Source organism: Mesitornis unicolor, unplaced genomic scaffold, assembly GCF_000695765.1.
Source record: "Mesitornis unicolor isolate BGI_N332 unplaced genomic scaffold, ASM69576v1 scaffold2083, whole genome shotgun sequence".
Lineage (NCBI taxonomy): Eukaryota > Metazoa > Chordata > Aves > Mesitornithiformes > Mesitornithidae > Mesitornis > Mesitornis unicolor.
In genome coordinates, this window is record NW_010172357.1 from 32,476 (window position 1) to 48,061 (window position 15,586).

Here is a 15,586-nt window from a genome sequence, read left to right on the forward strand (position 1 = left end):
AAGTGTTAAAGCCTTGCTAAAGATGGAAAGAGATGAATTATAAATAAGTTCCTAAAAGGTAGCTGGTGACAGAGGTGAAAAATCTCATGGTGGTGAGGAAGGATGAATAGCAGAAAAGACAGACATGGGGGTAAAAAAAAAAGGGAGCTGAGATGGAAAGGGGAAGAGAAAAATGTACTAATGGAGTTAAGTAGAAATGTTGAGGAAAGACAAATAGGATGAAAAAGAGATAACAGTTAGAGATGAAATACATCATTTGATATGAGAAAAGGGACTAAAACACAGCATATAGTAAACAAGAGGAAGATAATAAAGGAGACATAAAAAATGGAGGATGAAAATGTGCCAAAGCTGTATTCCAAACGAAATGTAGTCAGGAAAAAGAAATGGAAAGTAATGCACTTTAGAAGCAGAAAAAAGGCTGTTTGCTATTTTCATTAAAGTTAAAACCTAGGTAAACCTAGCCTCCTCACAGAGTCTGCTGAGTCATATCAGAGCTAAAAGCATCTTTCCTACTCTGCTTTGTTAGCTGCCTCCAGTTTGCCTCATGTTTTTCCTCCTTGTGAAGCAAACCAGATTTGCCAGTTCAGTCCACCAGTAGTTTTTAGGTAGCTGCACTGCTGGACCTCAGCGGATTTCTAGACAGTTCCCAGACACAGAGTTTACACATTCTGCTAAAGGCTGTTATAAGAAGATTTTCCTCTGACAAACATGTTATAATTTGTCATGCGTTTCCTCGATCTAAATAAACATGCATGAAAATATTTGGAGGTTGGACTAGATGACCTTTAAGGTCCCTTCCAATGCAAACAGTTCTATGATTTAACGATAAAAGCCTTAGCTGTACAATATCTCGTGGAGAGTGGTGGGGGGAAAAAAAACACATTGTTTTTTCTTTTTTGGGCGTGTTTTTTTGAGATATTTAACTGTTTCTGTATGGACTTTTTTATTAGATGTAGGTGATGTATTATTATAAGCATTGATATTTTACAGTTAAATTTGTTGATTTTTGTAGTCAGTGTGAAGTGAAGAACTTAACCTGTGTAGCCTGTGAATCAGTGAAGGACACCCTAACATTGTCAACACCTGCTCCAGAAGAGGACATTGAACTACCACCTAGTGAATACTCATGCAGCAAGATGATGGACTTGGCCTTCCTAATGGATGGCTCCAATAAACTGTCAGAGGAGGACTTTGAACAGCTGAAGACTTTCATAACTAGCATGATGAAGAAGCTCCACATCTCCCAAAAGAAAATCCGAGTGTCAATTCTGGTGTATAGGGCTGGGACCACAATCTATCTTGGCCTTAAAGATATCAAAACACAGTCCCAGATGAGAAAAATTGTCCAGAACATAAAATACACAGGTGATAAAGAAGCGAATGCTGCTGAAGGCCTTAAATATACTGTGTTTCATGTGTTTGGAAAAGCAGAAAGGACCAATGCTGCCAGAATTGCAGTGCTATTTATAGCAAGCAAGTCTTCAGGAAAACTCCGCAGCATCCTTACAGCTTTGAGGAATAAAAGAATTGCAGTAATACCTGTGGGGATTGGACCACATGTTAATATGGAGCAAATCAGGTTCATTGAAAAGCAGTCACCAGATAATAGAGCCTTCCTAATGAACAATGTGTTAGAGCTAATGGATAACAGAGATCTGCTCATTGATCATCTATGTGATCTTGGACCTGAAGAAAGCTTATCAACTGTGTCCACTCCAACAATATCCAGTGTCTTATTTCCCTCTTCGGGACTCACAGCACCACCATCCTTTTCAGAAAAGCCCACTCACAGAAGTCTGGACATTGCTTTTATTGTGGAAGGATCAGACAATGTAGGGGAAGAAAATTTCAATATTATCAAGGAGTTCCTTGAGAGGGTAATCACAAGAATGACTGTGGGACAGGAAGATATTCATATTACAGTCATGCAGTATTCAGAGACTGTCACACTGGAGTACTCCTTTAGGGAAATACAGTCAAAGGAAAGTATTATTGAGAAGGTAAGGAGCATACCTTACCAAGGAGGGAAGGCTACCAACACTGGGAATGCCCTCGATTATATTTCCAAACACACATTTACACCAGTGAATGGGGGCAGGCAAGATGTTCCTCACTTGGTATATATGGTGTCATCCAGTCCTTCCACTGATGTTATCACACGACCTCCCAGAAGCATAAATGTTATTCCCATCGGCATAACCTCCAGTGCAAATATCCAAGAGCTCAGAAAGATCAGTCAGCCTAATAACCCAATTATCTTGAATAGTTATACCACACTTATTGAAGAAGGACCTGAGTTAGTGCTGCAGTCATGCTGCTCTCGTAAAATTTCGACAGAAATTCCAGGTAAAGTTGGATGTATTTTCTGTGTAGTTTCCTCTTTTCTCTGTCCTGTCTCTTCCATTTCCTCCTCACATCACTGAAATTTGAAGGGTTCCTATATCTCATTTGATGTCTTGCCCAAATGTCAAGGAGGGACCATATATCTTCACTGAAGGCTGAGGATGCTGCCCCAGTACAGCAGTACCAAGCACAGACCTGCAGCCAGCTTTCTATAAGCTCAGAAGTCCTTGACTCCATTTTTAAATAAAGTACAGCAGCTTTCAGATAGGTTGGAGGGTGACAGAAGAAAAAAAGTTACTCATCTGCCTGCCTCAAGCAAGTTAAAATTCTGCTTCCTCTTTTCTGAAGAGACTTCATTGTTTTTGTGGGGGTTTGGGTTTTTTTTTTTTTTGAGGGAGGAGAGAGGGAGGTATTTTGTGTGAGGTTTTTGTGTGTTTGTTTTGGTTTTGATTGTTGTTATTGATGATTTGGTTTTTCGTCTTTGTTTTAGTCCCCTGAGAGTAAAATAGCATTGTTAGAAAAGCATGAATTGAAATACCTGTGTATCTCACTGAAGATTTATCTCAAGTTTTTCATTAAATGGGCATCACTTATTTCAGTTGTTCATTATCCTGCTTTGTTTTCCCAAAAGGCAGGTGTATCTGCACTTTCTGCTCCTACCAATAGATTGGCAGATGCTTTTGGTTATCATGTATAAATAATCTTTTTTTTTTTCTCTTTTCCTCCTCCTCAGAGCTGTGCAACAAACCAATGGATGTCATGTTTCTTCTGGATGACAGTTCCAATATTGGAGCATCAGAGTTTGAAGAAATGAAAAATTTTGTACGGGCATTCATTGAAAGTGTTGAGATCAGTATGTATCTGTCTTTTAACTCAGACACAAAAATGTTTTAACAGGACAAAACAGCTTCTTGTTATAATATTATTTTTATTTTTAAATGACTAATTCCTCAAAAAAATTAAAGCTTATATTGGTCAAATCAGACTATCAAAGCTTTTACTTCAGATGCAGTTCAGTTTCCTCCCAAACCAAGCTATTCTGGTTCAGATGAATAAAGGTTTGACATCCAATTCAGGGAATCGTGTAACGAGGAATAGCTTGGACAGCAGCTCTGATAAACACTTCCTTTTATACTGTACTGGACAGAAGAAGTGTGTATGCCAAACAGGCAGAGATGTCCCTGTCACTGGATGGAGATTTAGTTGAACTGTTTTTCTATGGCAGAGAAGCAAAAATATTTGTTTGGTTTTGGTTCAGTTCTGGTTCAGGTTGGTGATACAGTGGCACAGGTTGCCCAGGGTAGTTGTGGATGCCCCCTCCCTGGAAACGTTCAAAGCCAGGTTGGACAAGGCTTTGAGTAACCCGGTCTGGTGGGAGTTGTCCCTGTCCATGGCAGGGGAGTTGGAGCTAGATGGTCTTTAAGGTCACTTCCAACTCAAACCATTCTATGATATGATATTAGGTATGATATGATAAGTAAGAATCAATAATTCAGAGGGGTTTTGGTTCAGGTTTGGTCCAACTGTAAGGTTTTGGTCTTTGGAATGAGCATTTCTGGTTCTGACCAGCTGTTTTTGGCTAACCTAGGGTGCTGGAACTATCTTACTAAGATTTATTTCCTGACTCATGTTGGCTGACAGACACTTTCTGGGAGTGCTAGACTCACTGAGCTTGCACAGTGTACTGGTGGGAGGTACACCTCTACTTAGGTCATTCAGCACAGATATTACCACTGCAGCCATCCTGTCAGAAAGCTGTATATCCTGCACATACCTGTAGTGCATGGAGTAAGTCAGGACATCAAGTCCATCTACATGGCAGTAGCTGCACAGGATCCTGTATTTTGCCAGTATATTTTGTCTTAACAGCCCTGGATTTTTTAATCAGAATTGTACTTTTTCAATTCAGCATTAAACCATTTCTATGGCACTATTGCTGTTGCTGCTGGTGTTTCCCACTTAGTGTTTGTATTATACCTGTGCTTCAAAGAGAGGTGATTATCAGCACTTGTACTAATTAGAGAGCTCACAGAGGAAAAATATAGCATTTTTATATGTCTAGAATAACTTAGACTTTGTTTTAGAGATAGTACGTGGAAGACACACAGTTTCTGAAAGTTATGTATGTGCAAGATATAGAGAAGCAAGCCAAGTGACATAAACACGAAGTAAACAATAAACCAACAGATAATATGTTCTAGCCTAGCTGTTTTTCTTGTCTTTGAAGCCTGTAATAGCAACTGCTATGTCATTAACAACAGAACAATAATAATGCAGCTATGAAATGACTCCTCACTATGGCCTTGATTTAAAAATATTTAACAACGCCTTGGAAAAATTTTAAAGTGTAGTGAGTAGACAATATTCAGATAAATATAGGGCCACAATATTTGGGTACATGAAATCACAATTGTTATTAACTTAATTAAGAAATGTTTTACAAAACATTGATAAAGAATAATATGCTATATTCATAAGTATCTTCAGTATACAGCAGAAGTCCTTCCAAGACTATGAAGAGAGTTACAGCCAAGCATTATAAACAGTGTGTTGCACAGTTCAAATCTGCAAGCCTGCTATTTATTAGGTATCTATATCAACCCTCTGTTAAAAGTTTTACTCATACTTCTTACATAATGTATAAATAGAACCAGGATGTCAGAGAATAGCAGAATTTGGAATTTCTCTTCTTTCCCCTTTGCAGGTCATGTGTCCCATGTTGCAGTCTGATGCATGTCATTCAAGTGATGTATTACAGAGGGAATTTTGCATGAAATGTAGTCATCTTGGGAGCTCATGACATCAGACAAATAGGCATCAAACTTCTGTTCTTGCAAAACAGTGTGCACATAAAAAAGTGGTGTTTAGACAATTTTAAATGGAAAAGGAATAATATATAGAGAACAATAAAGTGAAATTCTCCAATCATGGTCAAATTGATCAGACATAAAATACTGCATGCTGATTCCTGATAGAAAAGTAACAGTTTCCAGCAGTTTTCGCATATTTTTTCACCTGGGAATAATTCAGTTTTGATCTTTTGATTGAAAATGCAGCTTTTGCACTCTGGTGGAAAATAACTGTCTAGTTGTGCTTAATGTAAAACACAACCATAATGCATCCTTTAGATTTATTTTAAGACATTTATATGCACTGCTTAAGGTGTTTATTTTCTGCTTCCTCCCTCAGGCAATACTTCAGTTCATGTGTCAGTTCTCCAGTATGCCAGGGACAACAATCTAGAAATTTCATGGAACATGCCCCAAGAGACTGAAAACCTTGTAGAGATGGTGCACTCAATTCAACAAAGGGAGCAAGGTCCTACCAGGCTAGGTGAGTGATTATGTGCATGTTGATGTTTAAACAAGAGGAGAAAATCTCCCAGAAATGCTAAATATAGCCTGGTCCCAGTCACCAATTTATGTCAGTGCTATTGTGGTAGTGTTCTGTAGTAGAACTTTTAGGTTTTTTTAGTTCACTCATATCTTTACTATATATATATTTATTTGTAAAGGTTCAATTTTCTCTGTTAAAAGGGTATCCATAAGTTACTTGAATTGCTGTTTATCTTAACGTATTCTGGAAAGAAAATTTAGACTTGAAGTAACTCTCAGGATTTGCATTCATTATCTTTCAAGCAGGCAAAACTTAATTACAAAATAAAGATTTTTATCATTAACCTTTCAGCAAATTAGTTGACTAGATGTTTAGCAGCAGACTGCTCATGCTGACTCCAATAGCTGCCATCACCAGATGTTTGTGCTGAGCCAGTGTAACTGATCTGGTTGAAAAATAAATTAGCAAAACAGTAGTTATATTCTGGGTGGTTCAGTTCTCTCATCCAAATTGCTGTGCTGGTCCCACAAGGACTTGGACTGGCACAAGGCTGAGGATGGTGCCAGGGAGTAAGGACTGCCTAAGGCTGCACCTTAGCCGCAGAGTTACTTGTGAAACATCATCTTCTTTTCCAGACAACTGCATCCTGAAAAACATGTCCACTTCACTTTTCTTGTGCTAAAACATAACGCAGATTTCCCACTGGGTCGGTGGAAATTTGGTACACACACATGTATCAGTTGTAGTGTTCAGCAAAAAATTATTCTCCTACAGCATGTCTGATCTTTCACCAGATATTCTGAGAATTTTGTTCAGCTGGACTGGAACCACATTTGCTCTGGCAGCCACCTAGCATTAGGGTCCTATATGAGTTGAGGAGTACACAGATTTTTAGGGTCTTTGGCCTCCTTCAGACTGTAAAGAGTTATTGGTACAGAAGAGTGAGAAATAAAACCTGACTTCCATAGTTCGCAGGAGGATTAGCCATGATTGCTTTCTCAGCCTGGAGAAATAAAAATACCAGATGGCTGATGAGACTTCTATAGGCTCGTTGTGGGATAAATTGTTACATACAAATAGATAAGTTTTGTGAAGCCTTCCATGTCATGTGTATAGTAAGCCACACTGAACTGCAGAATAAACAGAGAAAACATGGCCTTTGGGAAATGAAAGGGGAGAGGCAGACACATGACATACTCGTTAGTGATTTGTTTGTCTCATTGGAAAATGCTCAGAGGGATGTGGTATAATGAACAAGAATGGAATAGAGTAGAAGTAGTTCCTCCCAAATGAAGTAATGAAAATAAGTTACTGTGATCCCATCCTGCACCTTGTAGTGTGTGCAAATTCGGCTGATTGCGGGAAACACAGAGTCATTCATGTCATTCTGCCTGTCCTCGGGCCTCTGGAAATGCAGAGGCTGCTGAAAAAGTTTAGATCGCTCAGTCTGGATGTTGCAGTTCCCTAGCTAGCTTCGGAAATCTTTTCTACCCTGTGAGGGCTTGATCAGGATTTACCTATCAAAAATATCATTGCCATTAGACCAGCACTGTTTCTTCTCATTTGCGCTGGCTTGCTTATGGTAGAAACATAATCCTGTGTAATCTTTATTCAGTCTTTGTTGATCCAAATCTATTTCACTCAAAAAAGCTCTGTGTGGAGAGAACAACTGTGGGTTCTGTTGCCACTGCTGCAAAAGTCTTACTGCAGTAAGCATTCACTTTTCAGTTTCATTTAATCAAAAGGAAACAATAGTAGAGACACACATTTTATTAGTAAGAAATAATGAAAAACTATAGCATATTTGAGGGCATAGGCAATTAAAAAAAGAGCAGCATATACCACAAAGCTTTTCCATGCTTATGCAGTGAGATATCATCATGCAAATTTTGGCTCAAGTAACTTACTGAGAAGAAGCTCTGGGGATATTCAGACATAATGAAATTGTGTACAATTTCACCTTAGAAATATTTGAAAATAAAGAAAACTAACTACAAGCAAGAGCTGATTATGTAAGCCTTCATACAGCTAAAAGAGTGATCTCTGCAAGAGAACTGAGAAACATGCCTCTGATCAGCATTTATGGTATTTAGGAATGTCATAGGGAGCACAGTGAGCAGTACTTACAGTAAATACTGCTTACTACTTTATGAAAACATTATTTTGCTTGCTTGTACCTCATTTAGGCTGATGTTTTCCACGCCCACTGCTTGCCTCACACTCAAAATTTGGAGAAAGTATGATCTATGTGGCTTATCCATATTAAAAGCACTGTTAGGGAAACAAATGTGTATTTTTCCTCCACCACCTCCCTGCTCCCTTTAGGAAAAATTCTTAAATTTTACTGAAATTTAGTTAGTTATTAAGATATTTGAATAGCATCATTCATCTTTGCCTGTCATGTATAAATGTTTCCTTTCTAAAATCTCACTGTGTTTTAGGAAGCAACGGCCCACCTTAGCACTTTCATTGATTCAGATCTCAGTCCTGAGTGATGTGGTCTGTGCAGAATTTTCAAAATCTGCCCCCTTCATCACCTGTCTGAATCCATGCTTTTTTGCCAGCAGCTGCCCTGGTCTAAGGGCATCCACTGAAAGACAGAGGTCTTCAAAACTTGCTCCCCCACTACTGTTTCTGAACTGGTGGTGTCAGCTCCTTTCTGAACCTAGCTTTGGTGCCTACTAGTCTCTTCCCTGAGATATTTTAAGTTGCTGTCTTGGCAGGGTTTTTTTGCTTGTTTGCTTGTATTTTAGTTCAATTCTTATAAGGTTTGTGAGTTGAATGTGCTCCTAGTGGAGCCCAGGGTCATCAGAGCCCCTTGGTGGTAAGAGAAGTACAGAATTTGTGACTTAGAGAGCCAGGAATAGAGAAAAGGATTTGAGGCCTCATAGCCTTCTCCCTTCAGTGCTGGTGGACTGGTGAACTGATGCATTTGTGCTGCTCATTAAGAGTCCAGTCATACTGTTAATTGGCACGCATTAATGTCAGAATATCAATGTGCTAAAGATTGACTATTTAAACCATCTATCTGTGACATCAGCTCGCAATAGCTGTTTTGTTTAAAAATTAAGATAATCTGCTATTTTCAGTTAAAAAACCCAAACAAACAACAATTAATTGTCTAGGCAAGATCCTATATTAAAATATAAATACCAGCTTCAGGATTATCAAGAGGGTTGTTCCTGATTAGACAAGTCCTTGTTTAAATAGATGACATCTGGACTATCCATAATAGAGATAGTGTTAGCTTTTTCTATGCTTCTTCAAGTGCTGAGAAGCCATTTCATTTTTGCTTCTTTCCCAGGAAGCTTTCAGTACCTGTGAGTGATTAAGACCTCTGGTAGTACTTTTTCTTTTTTGGTCAAGATGTTGCAGAAGTGTTAGTGGAACCACTGAGGCCACTTAAGGCACTGATTCACAAGTTCCCAGCAGGAACCTCCGCCTAGCTGGAATCCTCTGTCTGTCACAGCTCCTCAGACCCTCATGGGGGTTTTACATTTTATTCCTCATTTCAGACAAAATTAAAGAAAATAATTGCAGAAGTTGCTTTTAAGCAGTTTCTGCTTTCCCTGAGGCACTCACTAAACCATTAAATGTCTGTGCGTTGGTTCATTTTCCTCCAGATTGGCTTATTCTAGGATGAATCTTGTTCTTTATTCCTTGGATAAATTTCAGATATTTCTAGGGCACCTTGTGCTCTTTCAGTTCATTCCATGCTATTCATAACTGCTCCAATCTAATATCTGTGATTCAGATTAACATGCCTTTTTACACATTTTTGCTTCTTTATCCAAATCATTAATGAAATTACTCAATAAAGCAGAATCTAAAGTAATTCCCTGTAGATTCCCAGTAAACACCTCCAACTCTACTCAACAGATTGTCTTTTGTCCTTAAAGCCTGTTTATGTCCACTTAATCTGCTTTCAGTCCTTGCAGAAACCTCTACGTGAACCATTCTGAATCATTATTTTAGAATACGAGTCTGGCTTGAATGTGCACCAGATGATTTAAAAAAAAAAGTTCAGCTAATGAGCCTTTGTTGAATAGTCTTGTTCAAGGGAACCATAAAAGGGTTCTTACAAAGCCTTTTCTGACTGTTGGAAGTTCAGCATCAAATGTTCAGTCTCATCTGAGAGAAGAATACTGTGCAGTGATGCCATTCCTTCTCCATTCCCCACCCCGCCCCGTCTTTGTAGAATATCTTCTGTTGGTTTTGCTTTAAGGATTATTCCAAGCTTGACTTTTGTTTTCTACTATGTAGTGTAGCCAGGAGTGAATCAGCAATGAAAGATGGGAAGAAGGTGCTGTGCTGTGGTGGCAGCCTTTGGAATGACTGACCTGCCCTTTCTAAAGTAGCATGTAGAGATAAATGGTTGGGGTTTTTTTTCAATTTTTATTTCTTTGATATTTTTCTCCTGGACATGCCCAGTGACTAACAAATGTGCCCTATTGACTGAAAGATTGTTAGGGGCTCAGTGCTCCTGCAAGCTGGGCCTTTTTGTTCCACTATCCAGATAGATGTTTAGATGGTCAAATTTGGGAAGGAAGGGGTTGTGTGTGCATGTGTGAAATTAATTGTGGCCATTATGTCTGTCAGAACCAGCATAAGTGTACCATGTTAGGAGGTAGGAGGTCAGGGACAGATGTACAGGCACACATTCCTCATCACATACACTGCCATTGGAAACAGATTTTATTGTGTGTCACGCTCCTCTCAGCTCTGTTATTCTCCTGTATGTGATGAAGGTTTTTGGCTCTGAAACTTCCATCTTGATTTTTTATGGATCTAATCCCTAAACTACATGTAAGTATAGAAGTAATTCTGCTTACAAAGCCCATTTGTTGCTTTTTTTTAAAGCACATTATATATGTGTGAGAAACAGAAATAATTTGTAACAATAATATGCTAGCTGCATGGCTGGGTGGGCAGCAATGCTGGTTGCAGGGGACTGGGAGGGCATGTCCAGCTGGTGCATCCAAAGGAGCAGACCCTGCCTTCTGCCAGCAGCTTGCTACAGCACCAATGCAGCCCGAGATGCATTTGCAATGTATGTAGATATGTCAAAGCAAGCTAAAGTGGTGCCAGCAGCAGCAGTGGTCCAGATTTCAGCCACTGCAGGGGTGTACAAGACCCAAGGTGGTCTCGTAATGGCTGAAGCCTCTGTGGCTCAGACTTGGCCATTTTAAAGCTAGTTTAGTTATGTCCATGATGCTGTGCACTTGCCTTCCAGTCTTTATATTGACTGGTGCTTAGTGGCATTTCTTTCAGTGTAAATGTTTTAAATTTCCTTTATTGGTATGAAAGTGACAGATTGCTGTTATGTTGCAGTCTAATAGTAAGAAACTGTTCAGTTGTTTGGTTTATTAACAGCCAGTATTTTTTCATTATGGCCTCTGAGGAGTTTGTTATTACCCTCCCTGGTGAGAAGTAGAGACAAACAGCCAAGAAGTGACAGCTTCCAACTTGGGATAGTGACTTTCTGAATCCCTCTAGCAGGACAAAAGTGTTCATTTGATCACGTCTTCAGACACCTGGCTCTTTTCTCTAGAGCTGGCTTCAAAGTAAGGAGAGAAATCCAGAGAGTTTTTAGTACACTAAAACAATTTTTCCATTCATTAAATTGAGTAATTGTTTTTTTGGGCCTTTGAAATAGTCCCTGGTTCTATTAGAATGGAACTTGATTTCTTTATTAGAAATTATAAAAAGAATGGATTTTCCAGTTTACAGATATGAATGGAAGTTTCTGAAAACTTTTGAAATTAATGGGAGAAAGAAAATGGAGCTGGAGCAGCTGGTTGACTACACCAACCACACAAAAGTCAAAGGGTCATTTAAAAAAGACAAACACAAAAAACATGAGTACTTTTCAAAAATGAATGAAATATCATTTGTGATTCTTACTGTGCAAAAGTTTAACCTAAAATATTTGAAAGTTAAAACCCAAAATATTTTTTTAGTAATTATTTATAGGACGAAAGGGAAATGAGACAATTTTCTGGCACAGTGACCATCCTGAAGCAATCTCAAGGACTGAAATATAGTCATATTAATTTTCTGCATTTTGTTTTATCCCTTAGTTTGTTATAGCTAACATGTCATTCTGAATCTAACACCTACCTCTACAGACATACAGGCTAACTACTGGAAAACAAAACCATTTGTAGCAATGATTGTGAGACAGTCGTATAGGACATGAGTTAATACCTGGGGTTAGTTAATTTTTCTGGTCAGGAATAGTAGTTTGTGAAATGGAATTGCCATCACCTAACTAATAATGATGTTTTAAAATAAGTTTCTTTGGAAGTAGAAAAGCATTCAGTATTTTGAGGTTTTCACTGAACAGAAGCTCTAAAATGATTTTAATTCATATATAAAATATAATTCAGAATTAAAGTGAGAATGAACATCAAATGGTAAGAACAGAATGAATCTACATAGTTGGAAGAACTAAATAAAAGACAATCATTACGTAGCAAGAAACAAAAGAGAAACATCCTGTCTTGTTCTTAAAAATCAACAGAAAACTTTCAACAGTATTTTTCTTTCTTTCTTTTTTTTTTTACTTCTGATCATAACTGACCTTTCCAAAAAAGCATTTTGAAGTAAACAAACATGCATCTTTCTGTTTGAAAACTTGCTTGGAAGAATATGTGACTGTTTTTAGACAAGAGATTGCTAGTGGAGGTAACATTACATGATAGATGAAAGCTTATTGGAAGCTGGTGTGGATCCTGTTCCTGTGAAAGGCCTGACAGGGCCTGGCAGCAGTTCCTGGTAGGTCCCAACTCTTCTTTTTACTTGGACATCTGTGGATAGATGCCACATAAGGATGAGGCTAAGGGTCTGAATAGGGAACAGTGATAATGGGCTAACAGGGAAGAAGAGGTGGCTGGATAAGGTGGGAAAGGGATACAAGGCTGTCAGTTGGGGACTGTAAGGTGTATGAGACAACAGGAAAGGATGAGGAAAGCAGTGATATTTGAGAAGGGTATTTCACCTCCAGATCAGTAGAGTGGAAAAGGAGACATTTATGCTTTTTCCAGATACCTATTTTAGGCTAGATTCTTACAAGGGATAAATTCTTCCCAAAAGCCTAATTAAAGCCTTGTAGAATATCCAATTGCTGTTGCCATGTTATCAGTATTCAGTGTGCTGAGTGAGCTTACAAGAGGTTGTCCATGCTTGCAGCAGCTTGAGAAAATGATCTTTGCTTCTGACAATGAAAAAAGATGAATGACATGATGAAAGAAGACATGAAGTGCAAAATATTCAGGTGTGCTAAGGTATTTTTGTGGTGTGCTGGTGAATTATCTATGATCTGACTTCCAGTGTTTTACAAATGTGTTTATTATTTAAAATTGTTCAGTGAATTCCTCAGGCAAACATATTTCTGCAGCACAGTCTTAGCAGATTACTCAGAGGAACTAGTTTTTCAAGTATTTGTTATTCACCATTCGCTATTTGCCCTGAATGTCACATCAGTCATATGGTATCATTTCTACTTCCTGACCTGATAACTTCCAAGCCCAAAGAAGCTTTTAAGAAAGCTCAATATAGTAATTCCCAGTATAAATATTTGTGCAACTATGTATCTAAATACTACGTGTTCTCTTGCTGAGGTCACGATTTCGAACTCAGCATTTGTCTGAGCATTCACAGATGTTAAATGAAAGGGCAGCAGCTACCCTTTTATGCCAGTTTGAAATTTGGGCTAAGATATAATTTTTTCATGGTTTTATTGTGTGGTTTGATGGTTTTGTTTGTTTGGTTTGGTTTTTTTGGGGGAGTGTTTGGTTTTTTTTGTTTCGTTTTTAATATAGGTTACCCAGTTATATTATGTGTTAGTTTGAGTCAAGATTTCAGAGAGGTTGCTGGTAGTAGGGGAGGCAAGATACACTTTTCACACCTGTAGAAAAAGTTGACCAAAGTAGGGAAGAAGTAGATCTTCTCTGTAAGCTGCGCAACTTGTGTACAATTCAGTGGTGTGAGGATGTAGATCAGATAGCCACTGGATGTCACTGTTGTTCTGCAATTGGGAATTGGGAAATAAGTACCTATTCTCCTACAGTATCTTCTTTCCTTTTGTGTAGTGTAATGGTAATACTTCCAGAACACTGTAACTACTAAAGCAAGGAGCATAACTTTATCCTCATGGCTAAGGGGAGGTAGTAAAATTCCCATTACTTCAGAGACTGGGGAGCTAAAGATGATCCTTCTGTGCTGGGAGGTATTAATAGTACTAGTAGGTTCTTAACAGCTGAGACCTTTCATGTGGCAGCAATAAAGCAGACATTAAAAGTCCTTTTATAAGAAATATGTTCCAGTACTGTACAACCTACTACTATAAAATAAGATTTAGTTTTATAGCCTTCCATGAGTTTTCTATCATGTTTTTCATTTATATCTTCATTTCTTCTTAGGAAAAGCCATTGATTTTGTAGTACAGAATGCAATGTCAGAATCCCATGGAGGGAGGCCCAGTGCATCAAAGGTTGCAATAGTCATCGTGTCGGGGAGATCAGAAGACACTGTGGAGGCTGCTGCACTTTCTGCAAGAATGAACAGTAAATCTCACCTTACTGTCACTATTTTAAAGCAGAGTTGTTGCTTTTTAAGTAATGCACTAGAACAAAAGATGAAAAATTAAGGCACTGGTATATTCATATAAGTTCACTGGACATACTGTGAGTAATCTGGTAAGAAACAGGCCTGAACAAAACCTGCCTCATGAAGGTACCTTTGAATTACTGATAAATTCAGGGCCAATCTGCAATTTAAGCTGAACAGCTTCCATAGGCTTCACAAAGTAGTGGTATTTCATTTTCCCAGTTCCTGTGAATAGACAGGGATAACAACAATGTGATCTAATATTATAAATTTCATATAGTTGCAGTACTATAATAATAATAAATATAGAGAGGATTTGATCAGATTCTACACTGACACATAGGATTATGCTTTTTTTGGTATCAATGTGTGCTGCATGATGTTTTTTCGAGTTTTCTGGCTGTAGTCTCTGTACCACAGCTTCCTCAGGTGTTTAACTGAGGAACAGTGCCTTCCTTTGTAGGTTGCTTTGGGAGCTATTGAATAAGGTATGCACTAAATAACAGCTATTATTTTTTAATTAAATGGCTTGACAATAATCCAATTGCCATGTAACTGAAGAAAGAAAACAGCATATTGAGATTTTTTTACATTTGAAAAAAAGTGAAGATGTAGTCATTAAGTCTGCAGCTGTGTTTTTTTGACCATGCATGATCCTATTATGCTTGGGACTAATAAAGCTCATCTTAGCTAACACTGTGATTAGAGCATCATCACCATTTCTGCCCTTAATTGCCTTTAGCCTATGTGGAGGGAGTGATGCAAATAAAACACAAAAATTAACTGTTGTTTAAAAACTTTTCCCAGTTCTTTCTTTTTAAGGAAAAAATAGAACAGCAAAGACCTCCTTCTGTGGATTGCTCATCCCATTTTAAACCCTTTCTTCTCTTTTCCTAGGAGTATCTGTGTTTCCAATTGGAGTTGGGAGTAGATATGACGAAGAGCAACTAAGGACTTTGACTGGGCCATCAGCTGCTAACAGAATCATGAGGCTTCAGAATTTTGAAGATTTATCCACGATGATCACACTGAATAGTGAATTTATCAAAAAAGTGTGCATGGGTAAGTCCAATAATGTTGTAGTCTCATAACTGGACCATAATCCAGAAATTTAAGTGCTAAATCCAGAAATTTTCTTCTTGATTTAAGAAGTCAGTCCAGTGCTCATATGTTAATGTTTCACCAACAGTTGTCACAAATGCTAACCTAGACCACCCCAGGTGTAAAACAAAATCTGAGCCCTTTCAGCATATAACTAACTGAGATATAACAAGGTGGATAGATGATGGCAGAG

General features: G+C 38.2%; 1 protein-coding gene across 1 annotated transcript in view; it reads left to right on the plus strand.

Annotated features, from left to right (window-relative positions):
- LOC104537438 (von Willebrand factor-like) overlaps positions 1-15,383 on the plus strand; it is a 42,383-nt gene extending 27,000 nt beyond the window's left edge. The window contains exons 13-17 of the mRNA XM_010180334.1: positions 1,016-2,349; positions 3,080-3,199; positions 5,536-5,679; positions 14,106-14,249; positions 15,190-15,383. Coding sequence (XP_010178636.1) covers positions 1,016-2,349; positions 3,080-3,199; positions 5,536-5,679; positions 14,106-14,249; positions 15,190-15,383 — 1,936 coding nt within the window. The remainder of the gene's footprint in view (positions 1-1,015; positions 2,350-3,079; positions 3,200-5,535; positions 5,680-14,105; positions 14,250-15,189) is intronic.
- The last annotated feature ends 203 nt before the right edge of the window (positions 15,384-15,586 follow it).